The sequence below is a fragment of the Aotus nancymaae genome, unplaced genomic scaffold (genome assembly GCF_030222135.1).
Source record: "Aotus nancymaae isolate 86718 unplaced genomic scaffold, 86718_ANA_hifiasm-v0.15.2.pri h1tg000075l, whole genome shotgun sequence".
Taxonomy (NCBI): domain Eukaryota; kingdom Metazoa; phylum Chordata; class Mammalia; order Primates; family Aotidae; genus Aotus; species Aotus nancymaae.
In genome coordinates this window covers 2903499-2929894 of record NW_026988490.1, presented here as the reverse complement: position 1 = coordinate 2929894, position 26396 = coordinate 2903499, and the positions used below count along the sequence as shown (strand labels likewise).

Here is a 26396-nt window from a genome sequence, read left to right as displayed (position 1 = left end):
AGGTGTTTACAGATTGGTAGTGATAAGAATGTAAATGCAAGTGAGAAAAAAGTAGATGAGCCCAGTGTCCCGCTGAGACCGCCTGTGCCTCAATCATGAGCATACGATGCACTCATTAAAATGATCCTGTACAATAATATTTGGGGCACAAAACTGAAGTGCATATTTTTGACTTATAAAAGAGGCTAGAAGGCAATATAAAAATCATAATTCAGTTTTTCTAAAATGCATAAACATTTATTATTTGAATGGCTAAAAAAGTCAGAGCTATGTATGCCATACACTAATCCCCATGTAGAAGGACTATGGTTACTTTTTCCCTCTAATTTCCAAACTGGCAAAGTTGGGTTTTTAACACAATACCAGACACATGCACATCACTCACTGGCCTTCAACACACGCACGCATCAACGGCAATGCATTTTTCAAATGCATTCTTAGTTTAGTGAAAGTTCTCAGAAATATTGCACCTGTAAGGCTATACATACAGAGGAGGCTTGGAGGCTTATTCGCTCAGGAATCCATCTTGAGGAATCTGGATGCTGTAACTACAAGAAGAGAAGAAAGATAATTAGGAAGCTGTCGTGAACATTTGCATCCAAGGTCACTCTTAAGAGCAATCTTTAGGGTATGACTAAATCAAACCACGTCACTGGCAGGTGACACCAGAGACGCCTGCGAGTCACATTCAAATCTTCGGAACCCCTGTCTGGTTTTAAAAAGTCTCGTTGAATTGGGTACTTATATCATGCTTTATACGATCCTTAGGAATACAACTACATACACACATTCAACTCACACAGCGCCCACTGCCTCCCGGAGAACCTTTGCTACTGCAGCTCACCGATGCTGTCTTCTTGGTGGTGGTGGGTTTCCTGCAGCTGGAGTAGTAGTTGAGGGTGGCATACTCCATCAGCGCGGCAAAGACAAAGAGGAAGCACACGGTCACAAAGAGGTCCATGGCGGTCACGTAGGACACACGCGGCAAGGAATTCCTGGCGATGGTGCTCAGGGTGGTCATGGTCAGCACCGTGGTGATGCCTGCACAGAGGACAGGCAGCACGTTGTAAAGGATGCAGCACGCAACGGGACTCACAGACGGTCACCCACAGCCGTCCACCCCAGCAGGGCGGCCTCACAGGAGTCCCTGGTGCTACGTTCCTCGTGTAAGGTTACTTTGAATTTTAACTTCTATACAATTTTGTAAGCAATGTTTCAACGCAATTTCTTACTACAGCCTTCGCAGTAACATTAAAATGCCTGAATCGAGTGGACGCCTTTCAGTTTATTCAGTGATTCTCTCATTGTTGGACATTTTGCCTTTTAAGTGATTTTTAATGCAGACGCTTTTTCTGCAGTCCTACACAGTCCCTGCTGTTCCACATCTCACACTCCTGCCCAGCTAAATCCTTTTATTTTTTACTTCTCCTCCCTCCCTAGTTTGAAAATCCCCTCTGTCCTTGAAGACCCGGCTCCAGAACCACTCTTATCCTCAAGGCAGAGCTGACAACATGCATATCCGCGACCTCCCTGTACCTCCGACATACCTCAGCTCTGTCGTCGCTATCACAGGGAATCACGTAAGTCTCTATGTATCTGTCTCCCAGATAGATTGTGTGGTCTGTAAGCCAAAAACAGTACCTTACGTGTCTCTGTTTGCCTGTCCCCAAGCAGTGGCTGGCACATTTGAGGCATTTAAATGAATGCTTTGCATCGAATGAATCAATTATTTGGTAATACTCAATGTTGGTTTGACTTTGACCATTTCATATGCATGGGTCAACACTGGAGGTTTAATCAAAGATTGTGGAAAACATCCAGAAAAGAGACACACATGAGATGGATGCCTTAGAAGAGAAAATGTGAAAAAAGAAATGGAGAGTGTTGAACATAAGAATAAAACGAACAAGAGTGATTATCATGTGAAACCGGCTAAGACTGACTATCTTGTCGGTGAATGCCCCAAGAAATCAGGACCTGCCAGAGCGACTAGACAGGGCGGGTTAGTGGCCCCAGAATCAGAGGAATCTGAGTTTAAGCAGTCACCACCTCTGTAGCTCAGTGAGAACACCGTAAAATATCCGCACTGCAGTACTAGTCGGAGAACTAGGTACACAGGACAGATGAGGACATGTGCCTTTCCACCTTCGCTGCAGCATCCCAGCCTCTGTGTAGCCCCTCCCTGCACCTGCTCAAGGCAGTTCTGCTAGGGCCAGCTAGAGAATGAGTCTCAAAGCGTGGGGTGGACAGCTTGCTGAGGTGTAAAGAATACCACCTGAAAGTCCAAGCCCTCCACCTTGCTCTGGGCTTTTTTAGCATTTGGGCATGAGGAATCACCATTTTTGAATCAGTTTCCTTAACTCGTGCAGTGAAAGTAGAATGCCGGGTACTCTTTAATATAGGTGGTAAAATTTCATGTAAAAATGCTGTGTAAGCTGGAAAAGTCTATACTGATGTCAGATGTAGTTTTATGAAAAAAGCTCTTTTTAAAAAATTTATTTTATTGTTTTTTTTTAAAGTTCCAGGGTACATGTGCAGGATGTGCGTGTTTGTTATGTAGGTAAACGTGTGCCATGGTGGTTTGCTGCACCCATCAACCCGTCACCCAGGTATTAAGCCCAGCATGCATTAGCTCTTTTCCCTAATGGTCTCCCCAGGGAATACTATGCAGCCATGAAAAAGAATGAGATCATGTCCTTTGCAGGGACATGGATGAAGCTGAAAGCCATTATTCTCTTTTAATAAACATCAGATTCAGCATTTAAAAATGTGACCACATTGTGTCTAAGAAGTTCAAAATCTTAGTTTCTATTTCAATAGAAATACAAACTGTTTGTGTCTGCAATTCCCACACACTTTGTCCCTCAGCTGTCATGAGTGGCCTCTATTCCAGCTGTAGACAGTGGCCATGAGCTTTATCCTCCCCACCTCCACCCCCACCCTGAAACTATACAGTGCTGAAGAAAAAGAAAAGCTTAGGCATTTGTATTTAGTACAGGCAATAGGTGACCCCAGATTCATGGGCCCCAGAATCACAGGAATCTGTATTTAATACAGAACAGAACCTGTTATCTGACTAGCACTGCGATGCAGATATTTGACGGTCTTCCCGCTGAGCTGCAGAGGTGGTGACTGCTCAAACTCAGATTCCTGTGATTCTGGGGCCCATGAATCTGGGGTCACTAACTGCCCTGTCTAGGAGCTCTGGCAGGTCCTGATTTTTTTACCTAGTAAAGAAGGGTACTCTGAGGAGATGCCTGCTGGCATGACTTCCTCTCTGGGGAAAGCACAAGGGAGTTCAGGAAGGTTATCTCAGCTGAGTCTGGTACATATACGATGCTTTGGAAGATGATCCTGGCCTCACAGAATCCTGGGACAACTTTCTTCTTGACCTTGGAGGGATGAGTGAATATAAATCCTGGCATCTTACTACAGTCAGAAGTAAATCCCTTAATTTAAACACAAACTAAAATAACACTTTTTGATATTAGCTTTTTTTTTTTCCCCCACTCAGCGCAGTGCCTTGGCACATTTAAACTGCTGCTGCATCAATACTCTGTTGTTTCCTGCTGCTGAGTAGTATTTCACGGTTTGGGTGTTCCATAGCTTTTTTAGGCATTCACTCGTTGAGGGATATTTTCATGGTTTCCAGTTTTTGGTGATTACATGAACGTTCATGTCAGTGTACAAATATCATCCTATTTCAAGTGACTTTCTTGGAGACGCATCATAGCTGGATCATGCTTTATTTTTTTAATTCTCTCTGCTAACTTCTGTTTTTTTTTTACTGGTATGTTCCAGCAATTTACATTGAATGTAATTATTGATATTTAATACATAACTATCCCATTTTATATTGTGTTTCCTGTTTGTTCTGTTTTAATATCTTGTTTTCTTTTCTCTGCCTTCCCATGGGTTATCTCAACACGTTTTAGCATTTGATTTTGCTTTATCTACAGTGTTTTTGAGGTGCATCACTCTTTGTAGCCTTTTTAGTGGTTCCTCCAGTATTATAAATACATTATTTATCATATTTAACATTTTACCAGTTTGAATGAAATGTAGAACCTTATTGCCTTTTACTCTTCCTTGATTTTAATTATCTTAAATATTTCCTTTTATTAGTTTAATTATTACATCAAGCAGCATTATTATTTTTTGCTTCAACCATTATAAATAGTTTAGAAAATTCAAAGGGCAAAGGAAAGTCCATTTTATTTGCCCATATTTTCGCTTTTTGTATTGTATTTTTCTTCTTTTCTGTTGTTAAAAAAATTCTTATCTTTTTCTATTTCAATAAATTCCTTTAGTCATTATTTTGGGTATATCTGCTAGTGACAAATTCTCTTAGTTCTTCTCTGTCCAAGAATGGATTTCTCCTTTATTCTTAAAAGATGTTCTCTATAATCCCAGCACTTTGGGAGGCCGAGGTGGGTGGATCACGAGGTCAAGAGATCGAGACCATCCTGGTCAACATGGTGAAACCCCGTCTCTACTAAAAATACAAAAATTAGCTGGGCGTGGTGGCACATGCCTGCAGTCCCAGCTACTTGGGAGGCTGAGGCAGGAGAATTGCTTGAACCCAGGAGGCGGAGGTTGCGCAGTGAGCCGAGATCATGCCATTGCACTCCAGCCTGGGTAACAAGAGTGAAACTCCATCTCAAAAAAAAAAAAAAAAAAAAAAAAAAGATATTCTCATTGGGTATAGAATTCTGGGTTGGCTATTCTTTCCATTCAGCACTTAAAAAATGCTGTGCCACTTCCTTTTTGCCTCCATGATTTGGATGAGAAATACGTTGTCATTCAAGTTGTTTTTTCTTTATAGGCAAGGCGACATGTTTCTTTGCTACTCTTAATAATTTTTCTTTAGTTCTTAAGAGTTTCATTATGATGTGTCTTTACATAACGTTCTTTGGATTTAACATACTTGGGATTAATTCAGCTTCTTGGATCTCTAGATTTATGCCTTTTGGCAAATTTGAGTATTTTTAGCCATTGTTTCTTTGAATACTTTTTTTAAAGCCCCATTCTATTTCTCTTCTTCTGGAACTTCAATGACACAAATGTTGGATCATTTCCCTAACCAACATTTGTGTCAACATTCGGAGATATCCATAAACTCAGTTGATTATTATTTTTTCAAGATATTTTGTCTCTGTTGTTCACATTGGTTAATTTTTGTTGTTCTATCTCACAGGTCACTGATTCTTTCTTCTGTCTTCTCTTCTTTCATTAAGCACATCCAGTGAGTTTTTCATTTTGGCATTGTATTTTTCAGTTCTAAAAATTCCATTGACAACTTTTTCATATCCTCTGTTTCTTTGCAGAGCTTTTCTATTTTTTCATTTAGTTGAGGCACGTGTGCATTTGCTCACTGAAACATATATATGACTGCTATTTTAAAATCCTAGTCAGATAATTCTAACAACTGTGTCATCCTGATATTGGAATTTTCATTTTTTGATATAATGAGTGATATTTTATTGTATCCTGGACATTTCTGGTATTATTTTATCAGGCTAAAATAATATTACATAGAAAATCTTTAGCCACACTTACAACATATTTAGAACAAAATCATTAATATAAATATTAATGAATGAAATTAAAATTTCTGCATATCAAAATGCATAAAAAGAGGAGAAAGATGCTATTCATTGGAAAAATGTTTATTTTTTGCAACCAACAAATCTTCATTATGTTTCATATTATTTAATAACATGAAATATCTATTCAAGTATATTTTCATGTCAGAAATGTTTTAAAGTGTTCCTCATCTAAGATTCACTTTCTGGTGTGAGAAATCTTTATCTAATCTAATAATATAATCCTAATATTTTTCTAGAAATTTAGCATTTCTAGCTTTACCATTTGAGTTATAATCCATTTTAAATAAATGTTTTTGATGGCAGGAGGTGGCTATTGAAATTCACTTGCGTGATGTAATTCTTGATGCAGAGTTCTATAACACCTGATAGTTCAAAGACATTGTTAGTGTCCTTCAGATCCTCCAATTATTCACTGGCTTTTTGGTTGCTGACTGGTTTAATCACTTAAGTGGACAGATGTGCTTGTTTGTGTACACATATGATAGAAGCATATTTACATATCAAACTGTGATTGATTTCAAAAAGTTATCCTCTTCTCTGCTTTTGTTTATTTTAATATGGAACTCTAATACTAGTCATAGGCACATTTATGAATGTCTTGTCTTTCTGTTGAATTCATCCTTTTATTATTATATGTTCCTATTTATTTCTACTATGCTTAGCTATGCTTTTTATATTTTCATTCTTTTTGAACAGATTATGATAAGATTTCTTAACATATCTACTTAGAATTTTTTTAGTATCATTTCAGTTATTTTTGTACCACATAGGAACATAGTTCCATATGTCCCATAACCTCATTGCTATTTATGGCCTACTTTTTCTTTCTTTTCTTTTTTTTTTTTTTCTGAGAAGTCTCACTCTGTTGTCCAGGCTGGAGTGCAGTGGTGCGATCTCGGCTCACTGCAACCTCCACCTTCTGGGTTCAAACGATTCTTCTGCCTCAGGCTCCTGAGTAGCTGGGATTACAGGTGCATGCCACCATGCCTGGCTAACTTTTTGTATTTTTAATAGAGACAGGTTTAGCCAGGACGGTCTCGATCTCCTGGCTTGTAATCCACCCACCTCGGCCTCACAAAGTGCTGGGATTACAGGCATGAGCCACCATGCCTGGCTACTATTTTTTCTTATGTCATAAGTCCCATCTTGGCATATTATTATTTTGACTTTAATTGAAAGAATAAAAATAGAATGCTAGTTTTTTTTTTTTTTTTTTTTTTTTTAACATTCACCACATACTTACCAGTTCTGATGTTTTTCATTACTTCTTGTAAATCAATTTTTCTATTTATTATTTCCATTAACCCAATTAGCTTGTTTTAGAAGTTTTACTATGGTTTTACATTTTCTGTGACAAATTAACACAGATTTTGTTTATCTAAAAAATCTTCATTCTGATGAAATTTTTGAAGTATATTTTCTCCAGATATAGAATTTCAGTACTTTGAAGATAGCAATTAATTATCCTCTGGTCTCCATTTTTGCACATGAAGAATCAGTCAGTCATTTTTGCTCCTCCATGTATGATGGGACATTTTTATTTAGCTCCTTTCAAGTATTCTTTTTTTTTTTTTTTTGATTGTCATCCTTTGGACTATGATGATTTCCTTTGTATTTTTCCTGTATCTCACTGAGCTGTTTGAATTTGTAGGCTGGTGTTGTTTGCTGAAAAACACCAGCCTACAAAGAAAATAAAAAAAATTACAAATATTATAATTTCTTAACCACATTTTTTCAAAAATATTTGCCTCATTCTTTTTCTCTTATTCTGATTTTAACTATAACCTCAGTTAAAGTCAGTTATAGTTATGCTATACATATTCACATGGTACCACAGATCACTGGGGCTTTGTTCTTTCTTTTTAATCTTTTTATTCCTTTGTTTTTCAGATTAGATAAATTTCATCTGATGGTCTTCAATTTTATATAAACTTTTATTTCTGCCATCCTCAATCTGCTCTTAAGTCTAGTTAGTAAATTTTTCCATCAAGATATTATACATTTCAGTATAGAATTTCTTTTTTATATACTTTCTGTGATGAGATAACCCATCTGTTCATTTATTAAAATCATTTTGTCTTTTAAGTCCTCAGATCTTGTTATAATAGCTGTTGTTAAAGTCCATGCCTACTGAGTCAGCATTAGACTTCTCTTTGCTTTTTATTAATCCATCTTTCTTTGTAATCATGGGTCACACTTTTCTACTTCTTAGAAATGTCTAATAAGTTCTTATTATAACCCCTTATAATGTAAGGAGTCTGCACTATATTATCTTTTTAAGAAGCCCTTTGAATTCTTATGATTCTAAAGGACATCTAAAGTACCCCCTTTATTTTTAGGCACAGACTTTCTGGTGTCCCAACTAAACATCTTATTGTTAATAAAGTTCCTGAATTCTTTTGGCTATACCTTTATTATTAACTGCATTGTGAAATTCTAGCTTCTTTTTCTTGATCCCAGAACAACTATTCTCTGTAGAGTTTTCATAGTCTCAAGTTGTACACACATAGCTATGTATTATATCACTCTGAAGCTTATCTTTAGATCTCTTGTATACAATGACATCTAACATTTGGAACTATGAAGCCATAAACCCAAGGGTTAGTCACTAAATCTGTGTTGATTTGCCTATAATTCTATTATGTATTTTCTATAAGCATGCAAAACTAGAATAGGTAAAGGATCTTACAGGCTAATTAATCTTTTGGTATCTGGTCTACCCAGGTCCAGTGCTTTGTTCTTGAACAAAGAAAGAATAAAAAGCACAGAGAAATAACAATGTTAATACTAGAGATGTTGCAGAAATTCAAAATTGAGGAAGCTTCCTCTTTTCTAGAGGGATTTTCTGGGGGAAAACAATCTCTATATTTAGTGTTATATATTACCTATCTTCAAAAAACCAAAACATTGGAAGTTAAGCAAAATTTCTTTCAGAAAGAAAATCTGACATAAAATATGTTGCATGGTTCAAAACTACTGAAACTTAGTGTTTTATTAAGACTTTGGGAACCAGAGAAAAATTCATGAAAAGACTGAGTTTTAGTGTGTGGCTCATAGCTGAAAAGAATGATCATTTTCTCATTTGCTTGTAAAGTTGCTATATACAAGCAGAGCTTCAATTATTGATAAACTGCTTTACCAATATTATGTCTTCAGTCCTCAGAGGTGTGTGGCAAATTCTGTTTTCGGAAATTAATGTCAGGGGACTTTTGAGTCGACAGGTTCTGGGATGTGCCTACGTTTTTGCGATCATGTCAGCCTGTGATACAGGATGCTATCACAATTCATGTACTCTGAATCTCCTACCCCATCTCGATTTAAGCAGCATACACAGAATCTCACTGTGAGAAAGGACAACCTAACTTGGCTTCTTAAGAGAAAATTCTAAGCATGGTTCAAGTAACCCTGAAATTAGATCATTCACATTTAAATAGTCTTTTACATTGAAGGTATTTTTTATGAATGCTTCTATATTAAAATTACACAAATGTATGGAATAGACTTTTTGAAACTCACCTAATGCTGTTCTTGCTGGTGTAGCATCTTTTTTGATCCAAAATGACACCCAGGATAAAACCACAGTCAGTATACAGGGAATATATGTCTGAATAGTGAAGTATCCCATTCTTCTACTCAATTCAAAATATATCGTCATGACAACATAATCACCTGTAATAAAATATTGTTGAAATTAAGAAAACTTTGATGAGTCAAAAATAATTCAGGAAAATAATTTACAATTTATTTTGCTAAATGAATGACTTGGATAAAAATGTACACCTACAACAATATCAAATCAAGAAAAGGATCAAAATACTGGTGTTCTTAAACTTAATTTTCGTAGTGTTCATGGGTGTACAAGGCATTTTATTGGTCACAAAAATGAACATGTTCATGGATAGAGTGAAAAGACATGCAGATCTCTTCCATGACAGGCCATGACTTGATGAGCTATCATTGCTTGAGTCCTTCCATAGGTTGCATGATTAAATTCAAGAGTAACGGGTAAACTCAACCCTCGAAGAGACCCAGGGTCATTTTAAGGGATGCTTTTCCGATAACAACAAAGCTATCATGTCTTACATAAACTTGTGTAGCCATTTTATATTTTTGTTTATTTATATCATTAAGTTTTGCTCATCAACTCTGCACTTTGTTTTACCTAATGTATGCATATTTATCTTATCCTTTTGTAACTCCAGGACTTAAGCTTTGCCAATCCAGAAATGAACAGAAGTAATCATTTAATGACATTCCATGCTCTTCTACCAAAGCAGAGCCACACCATCAAGAAGTTGGGAGCACTGTAGCTTCCTGGGGACTTCAAGGAGGGTGCATGCTTAATACAGTGTACATTTTGTTCCCAAAGCATCTCCACTCATTTCTTGTCTAGGCCATCTCCTGTTGAGATTATCTCCTCATCCTCATCCTCCCCATTTCAATCCTCCACCCCTTTAGCCTGCTGGATTCAGCCATCCAGTGCCTGAAATCCACCTTGCCCAGAACTGAACTATCACCTTCCCAATGCCAATATCTGCTCTTCTTTCAGGTCCGTTTCTCGCCTGTTCAAGGAGAAAACTCAAAAGTCACCTCTGACTTCTTTTTCTTTTCTTCTCAATGGTTCTATCTGATCCATTGCTCTCAAATCCTTTCCCCGTCTAATCCAAGCTACCATCTTCTGCTGTATATCCAAGATTGTCTCCTAATGACCAGTTCTTTTGGTTCTAACTAATTCTACCTATTGCCATCAAAAGGATCTTTCTAAAACGCAGGTATCATTTTAGCCTTCTCCTTATAATTCTTCACCAACATCTGCTGCCTTTGTACAACAGTGACACTTTTATATGGTCCACATCATTCTGCATTAAACACCCCTTGCCCTGTGCTACACTCCTGGCAACTGGTCCTCCCAGGCCCTCAGACTTGCCAGAACCCTTCCCCACACTCCTCTGAATCCCTGCCTGTCTGCATAGCATGCTCTTCTCTTTCCTTTCCCAGCATCGAGATAGTTCCTATTCACTCACTTCACTTAAAAATCACTTAGTTCCCCACAAAGTCTTCCCAGATGTCTCCCATAAACTGTGATGGATTCGTTTCTATAATTACTGATGCAGTATCTATCTTAAAACCAATAAACTGGTTGGGTTACAGAACATGCGTCTCTTGTTTACCAATCCTGGCTAACCATAATAAATTAATTAATATTTGCTGAATGAAAAGACTATCACTAAAGTCCCCCCCACCTTTTGAGATAGAGTTTTGCTATTGTCGCCAAGGCTGGGGTGCAATGGTGTGATCTTGGCTCACTGAAACCTCTGCCTCCCAGGTTCAAGTGATTCTCCTGCCTCAGTCTCCCAAGTAGTTGGGATTACAGGCATGTGCCACCATGTCTAGCTAATTTTTTTAATTTTTTTATTTTTAGTAGAGACGGGGTTTCACTGTGTTGGTCAGGTTGGTCTTGAACTCCTTACCTCAGGTTATCTACCCACTTTGGCCTCCCAAAGTGCTGGGATTATGGGCGTGAGCACTGCGCCCAGCCTGAAGTCCCATTTTTACTTAAAAGATTGACAGGGAGATGGTATTAGGCTCAGATGAAAACTATGCTTCTTAAATAAGAATTTTTTGCAGGATGAAATATTCTGTTGTAGCAATATTTAGAACTGTTGATAGAAACATCAACTTTGATAACATTTACCAAGAAACATTTAAAATTTTAAACAAATTAGTGGTTCAGCACAAAGGAGGATGATTAGCCTAAAGCAATAGAAGAGCACAAGTATATACTTTAATGTGAGTGCTAAAAGGAAGCATGGTTGTGTCATTCTTAAGAATACGTTCCTTAACCCAAGATCATCAAGTTTCCTTACACCAGTTTTGCTTTTCCCCCCGTTTTCCTTCTATGCAATTACTTCTCCAATTCAAGTTTTCTGAATTCCATTGATTAGCAGTCACACCATCATTTATTGCCAGCACCGGTCGTCTGCAGGGCCACCCCTCTTTCATCTGTGTGTTCATATCTGTATGAATCTGTGTGTGTGTGTTTTGATTCCTACACATAAGCACACTGTCTTAATCAGCATAACTGTGGCAGACACACCCCAAAGTGACCCCAGTTAGTCCTGTAGTTGTATCGTTCCCTCTTCATGAATGTGGGCAAAGCCTGATTTGGTTTCACCCACGGATAAGCTCCCTTGATTTAATTTCTTTATATGGCAAAGATGAATAAATTTTTCAAATGTAATTAAGATCCAAAATCTGTTGACTTCAAGTTAATGAAAGAAAGATTATCCTGGGTGGCCCTGACTTAATCAGGTGAAAGATGTCTGGTGAAAGATGTCTAAAGAAAGACTGGGCCTTTCACGAAGAAACAGACTGTCCTCTGGTCTCTACAGTGGCAAATAATAATTTTGTCAACAACTTGAATTTGGAAAGGGATTCTTCCCTCCCCAGTCAAGTCTCCAGATGAGAATGAAGCTCAGCCAACTCCTTCATTGAAGCCCTGAGAGCCTAAGCAAACGTTATAGTGAACCCCAAGTTTCTCTTCAAAGAATCAGTATGTCAGTATGTTCAGCTCTCTTACTTTTTAAATCTCTATTTTAAGGTTTAACTTCCTTGTAATTCCAGTAAACAACCTTCTCCACAGGTTCTAATCAGTAGTTCACATTTGCTCCTCTCCCCTCCTTCCATCCTAACTCATCCTGGTCACATGATCACGCCTGGCTACCTGCTCTGACCCACCTGTAACCATCCTTACTGCCAAAACACCCACCCTGCCACTCCAGCTTAGACCCCTGATCTTTTTAAAATAGCCAATCGGGGTTAGCCTAGCTTGTGCGGTCCATCTCTAGCCAATAGGGGACGACACAGCAGTAGGGACAACCCCCATCAGGCATAAGTACCTCTCCCCACTTGTCCAAGCATGAGGCTGCCATTGTCCCATCTGTATGCCACACCCTTCTATAGAAGTAAACTGCCTTGCTGAGAGGACTTATCTTCAAGTACTATTTCTTTTGCGGCATCAAAATTTTATTTATAACACAAAGGTCTCAGCTAAGCCACAACTAATTCATAGAAACTGCTGGATTACAAATGGGTTTTGTTTTAAACTACTAAATTTGTGGCAATTTGTTAAACTGAAATGGAAAACTAATGTTCTTCTCCACGGATGCCTCTGCTCTTCTTGGGTCTTTGTGCTTCCATAAAACTGTAGAATCAATCTGAAAATTCTTCACAAACACTGTCGGTATTTGGATTGGAATACATTATGCATCCTCGTTTATTTTGATAATCAGTGTGGCTACCTGAAAGTAGAGCAGTTAAGAAAAAGATTTTGTTGTCATGAAGTTTTATCTATTTCAATTTGAATGTCCTTCAATGAAATATTGACTTACTTCCATAAAGCTTTTGTTAGATTTGGTTTTTGATACATGTATATTTCTGTTGCTACGGATGATATATTTAAATTAAATTGAAATTACATTTATATTTAAGTCCTTGTTTTAATTTTTTTCTTTCTTCCTGATTTGTTACAACTTTATTAACATGTGTCTTGGTTTCCTGGGACCTGGTTGGCAAATTTATGTCTTCCTTCATTTAAGGATTTTTTTTTCCAATCCAGCCTTTAAACATTTTGTTCTATTTGCTTTATTCTTTTCCTTGGCTTAAAAACACTAATTATGCATTTGTGAGTACTCTGATTTACACATCTATTATTTTTTTCTTAGAATTCACTGTTTGAGTGCATTCCTCAGTATTACTAAACCAACAGGTTTAGTTCACATTCCTGACAATATTATCAGCAGATTAGATTCTGTTAACAGCTACTTGTAATGTGGCTATAATTTTTTGATGATCTTATTTCTTCTCTTTCCCTCCCTCTAATGTCTCCAGGCCTGCTTGATATCTCTTCTCATTTTTTAATCTCTGTCTACATTTCTTGTATCTTCTTGGTGACTTCAGTTTTGAGCTAAAATTTTCTTCACTTGCTCCAAGATCATAGGGAAGTATTTGTTTGGAATGTTCTTAGTATACATATCCTACATCGGCATTTGTAGTGTTTTACGTGTTGTCTTGTTCTTTGGCATCTCTGCATGGGTCCCATTTGCATTTCTAACTCAAGCTGACTGGGGGCACGTTTTGGAGGGCAGCCCTAGAGTATGAATAGTGCCTGCAGAGATCAACTCAGCACAAATGTGCTGACTTAAAAAATAGCCCTAGAGTATGAATAGTGCCTGCAGAGATCAACTCAGCACAAATGCGCTGACTTAAAAAATATGGCCAGGTGCGGTGGCTCACGCCTGTAATCCCAGCACTTTGGGAGGCTGAGGCAGGTGGATCACAAGGTCAAGAGATCGAGACCATCCTGGTCAACATGGTGAAACCCCGTCTCTACTAAAAATACAAAAAATTAGCTGGGCATGGTGGCCTGTGCCTGTAATCCCAGCTACTTAGGAGGCTGAGGCAGGAGAATTGCCTGAACCCAGGAGGCAGAGGTTGCGGTGAGCTATCGCACCATTGCACTCCAGCCTGGGTAACAAGAGCAAAACTCTGCCTCAAAAAAAAAAAAAAATAAATAAAATATATGAGTTGAAAAATTAGAACAGAGAAAGCAAGAGTTGTGAAAAAATAACAAACTGTCTAATATACATATAATTTGAATCCTAGAAGGAGAAAAATGATATATTTGAAGAAATAATGGCTGAGAATTTTGTAAAATAAAGACAGACACCAAAGTACAAAACCAAGAAGCTCAAACATCAGCCAGATAAATACCAAACAATCAAAAGAAAACAAACAAATAAGAAAATCCCCGCCTACATATATCATATTAAAAGTTGAAAACCAAATACAAAGGGAACATTTTGGAAGCAGCCAAGGGAAAAAAAAAAGATACATTTTCATTTTGTGCTTCCAGAGGAGCAAAAGGGTAAGATTCACAGCAGACTTCCCCTCAGAAGTCATGCAAGAAAGACGACAATGGAGTGAAATCTTTAAGTGTCTGAAAGAAAAAGTCAACCCACAATGAAACTCTGTTTCAAAGTGAAACAGACATAGAGACACTTTCTCAGAAAAATAAAAACTGAGGGAATTCATTGGCGGCAGATGTAATCAAGAAATGGAAAGGAAGTTTTTCAGAGAGAGAGAATATAATACATTCAGAAATTTGCATCTATGCAAAGAAATGAAGAGTGTTGGAGATGTAATAAATGGATGTATTTATGCTTTGGTAATGTTGACTTTAAAAGTTAACTGTCTAAAGCAAAATTATACAATACATTTTATGTTTTTAGCATAAGAACAAATAAAATGTATAATAATTATATAAGAGATGGAAGAAAGAAATAGGGAATATATTGTTAAAAGCTTTTTATACTACATACATATCAGCATAATACTATTTGCAGGTCCACCCAGATTATTAACGCATACTGTAAATCCTAGGATAACCACTAGAAAGTTTTAAAAGATTGCTATACACAGTAAGTCTAAACAGAAAATAAAATGGGAACATTCTAAATTAAATGTAGTCAAAGCCACAAGATGAAAAAGGAAACAACTGCTGGAAGACATTTTTTTTTCTTTTTTTTTTTTATATTTTAGGTTTTGGGGTACATGTGAAGAACATGCAAGATTGTTGCATAGGTACACACATGGCAGTGTGATTTGCTGCCTTCCTCCCCTTCACCTATATCTGGCATTTCTCCCCATGCTATCTCTCCCCAACTCCCCACCCCCCGCTGTCCCTCCCCTAATTCCCCCCAACAGACCCCAGTGTGTAGTGCTCCCCTCCCTGTGTCCGTGTGTTCTCATTGTTCAACACCCATCTATGATTGAGAACATGCGGTGTTTGATTTTGTGTTCTTGTGTCAGTTTGCTGAGAATGATGGTTTCCAGGTTCATCCATGTCCCTACGAAGGACGTGAACTCATCGTTTTTGATGGCTGCATAATATTCCATGCTGTATATGTGCCACATTTTCCCTGTCCAGTCTATCATCAATGGGCATTTGGGTTGGTTCCAGGTCTTTGATATTGTAAACTGTGCTGCAATGAACATTCGTGTGCATGTGTCCTTATAGTAGAACGATTTATAATCCTTTGGATATATACCCAGCAATGGGATTGCTGGGTCAAATGGAATTTCTATTTCTAGGTCCTCGAGGAATTGCCACACTGGGAAGACATTTTTTAAAGTGAGAGTGAGACAATATATTTTAATCTGACCTTATCAATATCACTTTATATGTTAATAATCTAAACATCCCAGATGAAACACACAGGTTGTCAGCTTCTACAAAAAGCAAGACTATACTATATGTTGCATAAAAGCCACTTTAAATATAAAGGCATATTTAGGTGAAAAGTTAAAAAATATAGAAAGGAATACCATGCAACATTAAGCAAAAGAAAGCTGGGGTAGTTACATGAATTCTGAACAGAGCAGACTTCAGAACAAAGGATATTTTTGGGAGTACAGAAGATGCTACATATTGATAAAGGGATGGATTCTCTAAGAGAACACAGTTTTTAATGTGTGTGTACTTATCAACAGAGATTCAAAATCTATGAGGAAAAACTGATAGATCTGAAAAGAGGAACAGACACAAATAAATAAATCTAGTTGGAAAATTTAATCATCTTCTCTAAGTGATTGAAAGGACAAATACACAGAAAATACATAAGGATATGAATGACCCGAACAATCATATCAACAAGTTTGTGTTGACATTATTTATAATTATATAATACACTAGCCAACAAAACAGTAGAATATATATTCTTCTGAAATGCATATAATACGTTCAGCAAAACAGAACATATTTTGGGCCAGAAACCAAAGATTTACATATTTATTTATTTATTTTATTTCTTATTTTTAGTTTTTGAGATGGAGGCTCACTCTGTCACCGAAGCTGGAGTGCAGTGCATGATCTCTGCTCGCTGCAACCTCCACCTCCCGGGTTCAAGCTATTTTCCTACCTCAGTCTCCTGAGTAGCTGAGACTATAGGCTCACACTACCATGCCTAGCTAATCTTTGTATTTTTAGTAGAGATGGGGTTTCACCATGTTGGCCAGGCTGGTTTTGAACTCCTGACCTCGGGTGATCCACCTGCCTCAGCCTCCTAAAGTGCTGGGATTACTGGTATGAACCACTGTGCCCTACCAAAGCTTAACATATTTAAAAGACTATAAATCTTACTAAAAATAAATAACAGAAAGATAACTAGAGATTTCCCAAATATTTTAAAATTAAACAACACATTGTAGGTTTTTATAGGTCAGGAAGAAAATCTCAGGGGAAATTAAAAATATTTTGAACTGGAAACTAAAATATAATTGATGAAAATTGTGTAATACAAGTTAAAAACTGCTTAGATAGACATTTATAGAATTAAATGCTCATATTGCAAAGAACAAAAGACCCTTGAATCAGTAATCTAAGTACCACCTTAAAAAACTAGAAAAAATAGCAATTTTAGCAAAAAAAAAAAAAAAAAAAAATCAGAGGAATGAAAAAAGATCATAAAATTGGTGAAATTTAAAAGAAAAAAAATAACCCAAAAGTTGCTTTTTCAAAAAGTTAATAAAATAAATTTGTTAGTTTTCCTATTGCTACATTAACAAATGATTACAGATGTGGTGTTTCAAGGAAATACCCATTATTAGGTCACAGCTCCGTGGGTTAGTCATCCAGGTATGGAATTACTATATTTTCTCCTTAGGGTCTCAAAATAGTGAAATCCATATACTAGCAAGGCTTCATTCTTTTCTGAGGGCTCTAGTGAAAATCTCCTTCTAAGGTCATTCAGGTTTTGACAGAATTCAGTTCCCTGTGGCTGTAAGACTGAGTCCCTTTTCTCCCCACTGTCTGTTAGCCAGTGGTTTCACTCAGCTCCCACTTTTCTTCCCAGATGGCAGCATCCTTGTTTAAGCCAGCAAGAGCACGTCCAATTCTTCTGGTGCCTCAAATCTCTGAGTTTCCCTTCTGGAACCAGCCAGAGAAAACTCCATTTGTAAAGGGCTTGTATAATCAAGTAAAACCCACTCAGATAATTTCCATGTCTTAAATTCAACTGTGTCATATAAATAATTTAGTCATGGGAGTAAAATCCATGAAGTTCACAGTGTTGAGGATCATGTAGCAGGTGGGAAATCCTGGAGGCCGCTTTAGAAATCTCCCCACTGCAACTGATAAACCTCTAGACAGTCTGAACAAGAGAAAAAGATACAAATTCCCAATATCAGGAATGAAAGAGGGGGCAACATTATGGGATGGTAAGGGAACAATGCTGAATGCCTAACACTATGCCAGTAATTCTACAACTCAGGTGAAATGAACATATCCCCTGAAAAACGCAAACTACCAAGACTCACTCAAGAAGAAATAAATAACAGAATAAACATAAATCTATTAAGTTAAATTTTAATCTTTCTAAAAGTATCATTCAAATCATGCTTCACGAGTAAATTATACCAAGGATCCAAGAAAGAAAAAGCACCACTTCTATACAATTATCTTTTCCCAGAAAATAGAACCAAAGGAAACTGTACCCAACTTATTCTATTAGGCCTTAACAGCAAAAGCAGATACAGATATTTTCTGAAAACTACAGGCTAATATACTTAATTAACGTAGACACAAAAATCATCAACTGAATAATGGCAAACTGAATATAGCTAAATACAAACATACACACACCCCACATGAGAGGAATACGAGGCTGGTGACATTCAAAGATCAATCAATATAACTCAACATATTAACAGACTAAATAGGAAACATTAAGGTTATTTGGAAAATGTAAAAAAAATTGATAAATTGAAACATCCATTTAGAATTAAATGCTTCTAGCAAATTAGGAATAGAAAGGAACATCATTAACCAATAAAGGACATCTACAGAAATACTAGAGCTAATATTATCTCCTTAATTGATTACGGGCTAGACCTAGTGACTCACTACTAACAAGTAGAAAATTGAAAAGAAAATATTGTAACTTTACAGCAGAGAAATCTGGCCAGCAGCACTTTAACCAAGTGATCAAGGTTAACATGAGCAATAAGAAGTTACACTGGTATCATGTAATTCCAACAGGACGCAACGAGAAGTGTCTAACATGAGAAAACAGATAAGACCAAGCTGAGGACATTCTACAAAATATTTCACCAGTCGTGATCAAAAGTGTCAAGGTCATAAAAAGCATTATCATAGATTTGAAGAGACTAAAGAAATATGAAAACTAAATGCAACGTGGTATCAAGAATTGGATCTTAGAACAGAAAAAAATACATTAATGGAAAAATCGGTAAAGTCTGAATAGAGACTGTAGTTCAGCTGAGTTTGTGCCTATGCTAATTTTTTAGTCTTGATAAGCTTGCGATAGCAAAGTAAAATACTAACATTAAGGGAAAGTGAGCAAAATGTAAATAAGCTCTCTGGTAAATCAAAAATTATTTCAAAGAAGAAATTTTAAAAAACCTGTTAACTTGTAAGCTTATACTCAGCAAAAATATCTTCCAAGAATGAAGGCAAAGTAAAGACTTTCCTAGACATGAAAGCTGAATTGGTCACTAGCAAACCCACATTATAATAAATGTTAGAGGAAATGTTTCAGGCAAAAAAATTAAAAAAAAAGATACCAAAGGGAAATCTGGATCTACACAAATGAAAACATATACCTGAGACTGGGCAAATGTAAAATGTGTAATCACAATAGCATGGAGTTTGGGAATGAAGACACGTAAGTGTACTCTTGTAAAATTCTTATACGTCAAGTGGCAAAATACTTCAGGGTAGCCTGTGACAAGTTCAAGATGTAGACAATAAGCTGTAAAATAGACTGCTGAAATAACAAGTCAAAAAGTTATGTCCCAAAAGCTAACTAGGAAGATAAAATGGCATCATAAAACACGTTCAATCAGTATGAAAGAAGGTAGAAGAGGAAAAATGTGAACAAAAAATAGAAGAGAAATAGAGGAGAAAATGAACAAGGGATGAGAAAAAGGAGAAATAGAACAAAAAAGCAAGGTCACAGATTAAAACTAGAAGTGTCAACAATCACATCAAACGTAAATTGTGCCAATACTCCAATTAAGGCATAGGTTTTCAATTCAGATATATAAGCAAGACCCAGCTACAGGCTCCCTGTAGGAAAAACAGTTTAATAATAAAGACAATAATGGATCAAAAGTAAAAGGATTAAATAAAAGCTTTACCATAGTCAAAGGAAGCCCCAGAGCCTATATTAATCTCAAAGAAGATTTTAGAGCAAAGAATATCACGAGAGATAAAGAAGTTTATTTCCCAACGAAAAAAGGTCAGTGCCACAAAAGAAATAATCACCCTAAACATTCATACAGCTAAGAATAAAGCTTCCAGATTCATGAAATAAAATGTACAGAATTGCAAGGAGAAACAGATACTCTACAATTATGCTTAGTGATTTCAGTACTTCTCGCAATAAACGCTTGAACATGCAGACAGAAAATAAGTGAGAATACAAAAGATTTGAACAACACTCGTAATCAACTTCACCTAATTTGCATTTACAAAACACTTTACCCAATGTAAGTACAGTACATATACTCGGTATGTGCACATGCACATAAAATAGACCATATGCTGAGCCTTGAGATAAGCCAAATTATCGTACACTTGATAACTTTGGACAAATCTCCAGAGGGTTATACTGCGTGAAAAAAAAAAAACCAAACCCAAAAGTTCTATTTTTGTATGATTCCATTGACACAGGATTCCTGAAATGGGAGCAGATTAGGGGTTGCAGAGCTAAAGAGTGTGTGAGGGTGGGAGCCAAGGGGTGAGGGGTAAAAGGTCTCAGTGAGAGGCCCATGTGGCCATGGAAATGTTTTGCCTCCTGACTGGATTCATGCCCGTATTATGGTGGGGGCCCACTTTTTCCCCAAAACATTGCTATAACATTATGAAATATATATTTGGCCTCATCCCCGTTTTCTGGTGTGCGAGTCCAAAAATCCTTGGCATCTCCCAAGTGATGTGTGTTTTGTGTGGTAATAATTGACTGACGGCTGGCAGCCTCTAGGCACCCTCAGGATGGGGCTGGTCACTTGGCAGACTGAGGCAGGATTAGAAGGCTGGGACTTTCAGCCTCATTCCTCAACCTCTAGGGAGAGGAGAAAGCTGAAGGTTAAGTTGGTCACCGATGGCCAGCAGTTTAACCAACCAAAACTACGTAATAAAGTCTCCGTAAGAGGCCCCAAAGGACAGGTTCTGAGCACCTCCAGATGGCCAGACGTGTGGAGGCCCACGGGAAGGTGGATGACAACTCACCCGCATGTGGGTGCAGGCAGCACACCCCAACTTCATGGGGAGAGAAGCCCCTGCCCCTGGACCTGTCCAGACCTCCCCTACATATATCTTCATCAGCTTATTTGTATCCTGTGAAACATCCTTCGTAATAAACCGGTAAACTGAAACAAGTATTTCCCTGTTCTGTGAGCTGTTCCAGAAAACTGATCAAACCCAAAGAGGGGGTTGTGAGAACCCCAATCTGAAGTCCATTGGTCAGAAGCTCTGGAGGTCTGGACTTGCCACTGGTGTCTTAAGTGTGGGTGGTGTTCAGGACGGAGCCCTCAACGTTAAGGGTTCGATGCTGTCTCCAGGCGGAGAGTGCTAGCATTGAATGGAAGGACACCCAGCCGGTGCCCCCTGCAGGACTGGTTGCATGCTTGAGGTGTGGGGAAAAAAGCCACACATTTGGTCACAGAAATCCGTACTGATTGCTGTTGTTGAGTGAGAGAAGAAGATAAAGCACTCTGAGTGTGTGTTTTCCACACACAGTTACCACTGGGGCAAGTGAAGAAAGGCTGCATGGGATCCCTGTGTTTTTTCTTCCAACCATATTTCAACATAAAATCATTTAAAAATAAAATCATTACACACCCTATGGGTCAACCAATAAATCAAAATATAAGCTACAAAGTATTATTCATTGAATAGCAATGATATTGAATATAAACACAATGAAAATAAACTTAGTTAAAATGATAAGTGGTTATAATTTAGACTTCATGTTAAATCTGATGAGCTTCTTTGACCTAAACCACCAAATTTTTACCGTCTGCCTGTTACACACTCTCCTATCTTGAGCTTGACCTTCCTTTTAGAGTATTCTGATGCTAGTGATTGTGGCTTCGGTCCTGGGAGGACTCACCTGGTTACTCGGCTCCTGTGGGTTGAGATCCCTGAAAGCCAGTGTTTGAGAATGCTTCAACATGGGTATGCAAGGCTCATGGGGAAGGAAGCAAGTCTCCTAAAAGCTCTCATCATTGAAAATAGCATCACACACTCTTCTCCTGCTTGTAAGTGACTCCAGTGTAATAAACCGAGGTGTTTCTGAAATGAAGACTCTTCGTTTCTCATCCCCAAGTGTTGAAATGAGACAGAACTTGGACTCAGCTATAAATGCCTGAAGGATGGGTAAGATGAGAAGAGCCAGGCTGAGATGTTTCATCAGCAGCCCTTCCTTTGTATAAATATGTTCAGATATTGTGTCCTAAGGTTTGTGATTTTTCACAGGTGATGGAATCCATTCAACTCCGGGGTGAGAGATGAGCTATCAGTTAAGAGGCCTGACGTGAATACAGTAGACGGCAGAAGAATGAGCCTCACTTGTGATGGAACTCGTCATATCTGTGAGAGGGTTTAAAATGTCTCTGAGGTGACTGACTGTGAGGCTCTAAAAGGCAGCCTTGAGGACTAGCCTGATGCTCGTCTTTTCCCATGACTGTCTGCAGGGAACTGTCTGCAAGCCCAGGAAGGCTCGCAGAGCTTGCTTTGGAAGAGTCTGTTCTGGTTCCATCGCTGTGGTTGATGTCTGTCCCTTCAGGGACAAAGGTACTCATCTGCTTCTACCACCTGTAAGGCTGGTTGCCTCGCCGGGAGCTCGGATGCACACCTCCCCCTTTTTTCGAAAACTCGGACATGTATTTCCTCTTGCACAGCCTAGCCTTCCCTTAAAAACCCTGCCAAGATGCAAAGTCTTGTAAACCTACCCAATAGCAGTCAAGTCTTGTATGCAAATGAGGTCTTGTACCTCTAGCCAATAGCAGTCGAGCCCTGTATGCAAACGAAGTCTTGTAACTCTAGCCAATAGCTGCCAAGTCCTGTATGCAAACAAAGGCTTGTAACCCTACCCAATAGTAGTCCTGCTTTTCCCAAACCCTGCTCTCCCACAACCAATCGAGCTCCTTCACTCCCTATAAAACCCCATGTCTGAGAGGAGTCCGTGCGACTTCTCCAGCCCCTCCTGTCGGACCACAGAACCTCACCCGGGAGCCTGAATAAACCCTTCGCGTTGGATCTTCTTGTGCTGGCCTCAGTTTCTTTCATTTAAACTCGGCAAGAACCCAAAGAATAAACCTTACACCACCCATGTCAACATTTACAAACATGCATTGCTTCTTATTTTTCTCATATAGCCTCCTCAGGCTAAATCCAAGCTCATGTTTTACGTTTCCATTCCCCTCATATGAGATTCCTGGGTTAATATTTTTTTAACAGCAAATACAAATTATACCTGCAGGCCACCAAAAATATTAGAAACTCAGTGATATGATGAATGCAGATGATCAGACTGTGGTACTGAACACTGCAAAGTTTGCACTCACTTAACGGATACACCAGGGAAATGTATCCTAAAATAAAAATAAATGAGATCATGGAGTAGGCTGAGTACAATTTTAGGACTAAATTAGCAGGTGGGGCTTAGGGAAGATCCCAACAGGAAAGGCGTTTCAGGGGAAGATGAGGGCCTGCTTTATTTAGCACGGTTGCGTGACGTCTGGCTGGGCTGGGCATGTGCCCACACATCCTTTGCTCACCTCTCTCACACCACTTCGTACCTGTCGAAGGCTGACAGGTGTGGCTGTTTCTGCAGCTCCCTGGTGCATGGCTAAGGGGAGTCCCGGTGGGAAAGGTAGCTGGCAGGGTGGAGCAGGAGGGAAGCCGGGGCAGTTCTCCTTCTCCCCGTCTGCCTTGGGCTGTGTGTCACGTGCTGCCCTGGCTTCTGGGAGCTGCTGTGAACCAGGCCTCTGTCCTGCTGGGCTGGGCATGAGGGCGCTTCCATCCTTGCTGGTCTCTGGGGTGTCTCACTATGCCCCGTTTGTCCTTCCTGCCCTTCAGTTCATCCTTGATTTCCCGGTATTCAGTTCCCTCGTGCTCATTTCCTGGTCACTCTCTGGCCAGCTCAAATCAGCCGACACATAAGGTCCACTCCCCACACAGAGAGAAATGAGTGTACTTCTCTGAGTGCTGCTCTTTTGTGCCTGCTTGCTCTGTGTGGCCCAGACACTGACTGTCTTTTTGCATCAGGGACACACTGTGCGTCCTCTGCCAGGGGACTTGGCTCTCAAGCAGCCCGGCGCCCAGAGTCACCTGTCCCACCAGGTCTGATGCAGCCTTTGCCTGACAAGCTCCTCCCATCCTTTGGGTCACAGTTTCAAGGTCTCTTTCCTGACCTCCGGGGTGAGCCCAGGCTCCCCTGTCCACATCCGCTTATGGAGAATTTGCCTGTGGGCTTCCCTCTTCTCATCACAACTGTGACTCTGTACCTATCTGTGACACTGTCTGATTAGTGCTCATCCTCCCGACAGTGAGAGCTGGGCCTGTGCTTCCTTCACTCACTGATTCACCGCCAGTGCCTAGCGAGAGAATTACCTACACCAGAGGATTATGCAACGTGAGGCATAAACGATGGAACGCTGGATTCCCGCTTCAGTTCCAGCCACATGGATGGTAGCTTAGGGGAGACGTCACCTCACTGGGGGCTGCTGTGGACTCGGGTCTCCCTGCCTTTCTCACCCTTTTGTGTATTCTCAGCACCTGCTGACTTTCTGATGTACATTGCAGATTCAAATGCAACTGTGTTCTCTGCACCTATCAGAATAACCTGTGTGTGTCTGGTCACCCATCATCAAAACTCATGTTCTGTAAAGCGGCGGTCTGGCATGATACTGAGAGGCGCAGCCATAGGGACTGCACTGCCTGGATCTGGGCTGCGTCCAATTTCTGTTCCACTTTCCTCATCAGTGAAAGCGGAATAACAACAGTATCCATGTCCCTTACGGTTGATGAGAGGAAATAATAAACGTAAAGCCCCCAGAACAGGGCCTAAGCCGTGGAAGTATCAGCACGTGTTAGCTTTGTTTTGAAAACGTGCTGAAGTTGTAGACACTGTGTGATACTCTTCAGGCTTTTCAGAATGAGGTGAGCTCTTCAGGCTTTTCAGAATGAGGTGAGTGAAATTTATGATTTGCATCGAATTCCTTCAATAAGACCTACGAGCTTCATTGATGCTCCTGTGTACCGTTTATCAAATATTCTCAGAACCGTACTGCTTCTTACTTCAAAATAAACATTTCCATTAAAACGATAGCTTTATATCAAAAGGGAGTTGGCTGTCGAAAATAAATGCAAGCCTAATCCTCAGACGGGGGCTGGGCTTTTCTTTAATCGAGTGTGCTTCTCCCCAGGGACTGCACTGTTGATAGTCTGTGATTTGTCTTGCTGTATGGTACTATTGTTTCAATAATGGGAGCTCTGAACGGACAGGCGGACGCCAGGAGGCCAATCTCCCCACGCACTGGGTTTTGTTTCCTGAGACTCCTTCTGGGGAATTTTCTGTCTGAGATCAATTAGTGCTTAGAATAGGAACAAAGAACCACTTCGCTGCATCTGGGTTTTCAATATCCTAGAATTAGTCTTTTATCTGTGTATCGGATTAAATTCTGAACATTCTAAGAACTGTTTTAATTTCTAATTATAAATATGACAAATGCATGCCCCAAGGGTTAGGCGGTTGGTTATCTTGGGATGCCAAAAACATCCCACTTAGCACCACTGTGACAGGCGAGCACTGATGAGCACAGATCTTCTTCCCAAATTACAGCCAAAGGCTGGACTGAGAGCAGCCACGTCACGTCACGCAAAAGGTGACGCTTGTCATGGGAGTCAGAGACAAGCCACATGGATAAAGTGGCAGACATTCGCAGTGGTCACCGTGAAAACTGTGAAGCTGCCATCTCTCTGATAAGACTTATGATTCAGGTTTCCAGAGTGTTGGCGTTAAATATGAACCCACACCTGGCCGGGTGCAGTGGCTTATACCTGTCATCCAAGCACTTTGAGGCTGAGGTTGGCAGATCACCTGAGATCAAGAGTTCGAGACCAGCCTGGACAATATGGTGAAACCTTGTCTCTACTAAAAATACAAAAAATTAGCCAGATGTGGTGGTGCGCACCTGTAGTCCCAGCTACTTGGGAGGCTGAGGCAGGAGAATCGCTTGAACCTGAGAGGTGAAGGTTGCAGTGAGCTGAGATTGCACCACTGCATGCCAACCTGGGAGACAGAGTAGGACTTTATCTCAAAAAAAAAAAAAAAAATATGAACCTACATCTAATGGAATTAGAGTTGGATGTTGCACATAATGACCAAAGAAGTAAAAGAGAAAATGTTATGCAAAAGAAAATAAAAACAAATGTTACAATCGATCACAAAGCCTTAAAATCAGAAAGAAACAGAATTTAGAAGTAGAAAGGAGAATTCCCAGCCTTCTCTCCAGAAGCCAGACTAGCTATGGAAAGGCAAGGTGTAGCGTAAATGTCTCTTGTTAGGCACTGACAACGAATCAGTGAGTGAGGGAGACACAAGCCCAGCTCTCACTGCACTCATCACACGGTCTGAGAGAAGACAGGAACAGGCCCAGCCCTCACTGCACTCATCACACGGTCTGAGAGAAGACAGGAAC

At 39.2% G+C, this 26396-nt stretch overlaps 1 protein-coding gene across 1 annotated transcript in view; it reads right to left on the bottom strand.

Moving 5' to 3' along the window:
* The window catches only part of GABRG3 (gamma-aminobutyric acid type A receptor subunit gamma3), a 549201-nt gene that overhangs the window by 6448 nt on the left and 516357 nt on the right, over positions 1 to 26396 (bottom strand). Inside the window, exons 7-9 of the mRNA XM_064367750.1 lie at positions 9126 to 9278; positions 845 to 1041; positions 489 to 548 (exon numbers count right to left, since the gene is read on the bottom strand). Coding sequence (XP_064223820.1) covers positions 489 to 548; positions 845 to 1041; positions 9126 to 9278 — 410 coding nt within the window. The remainder of the gene's footprint in view (positions 1 to 488; positions 549 to 844; positions 1042 to 9125; positions 9279 to 26396) is intronic.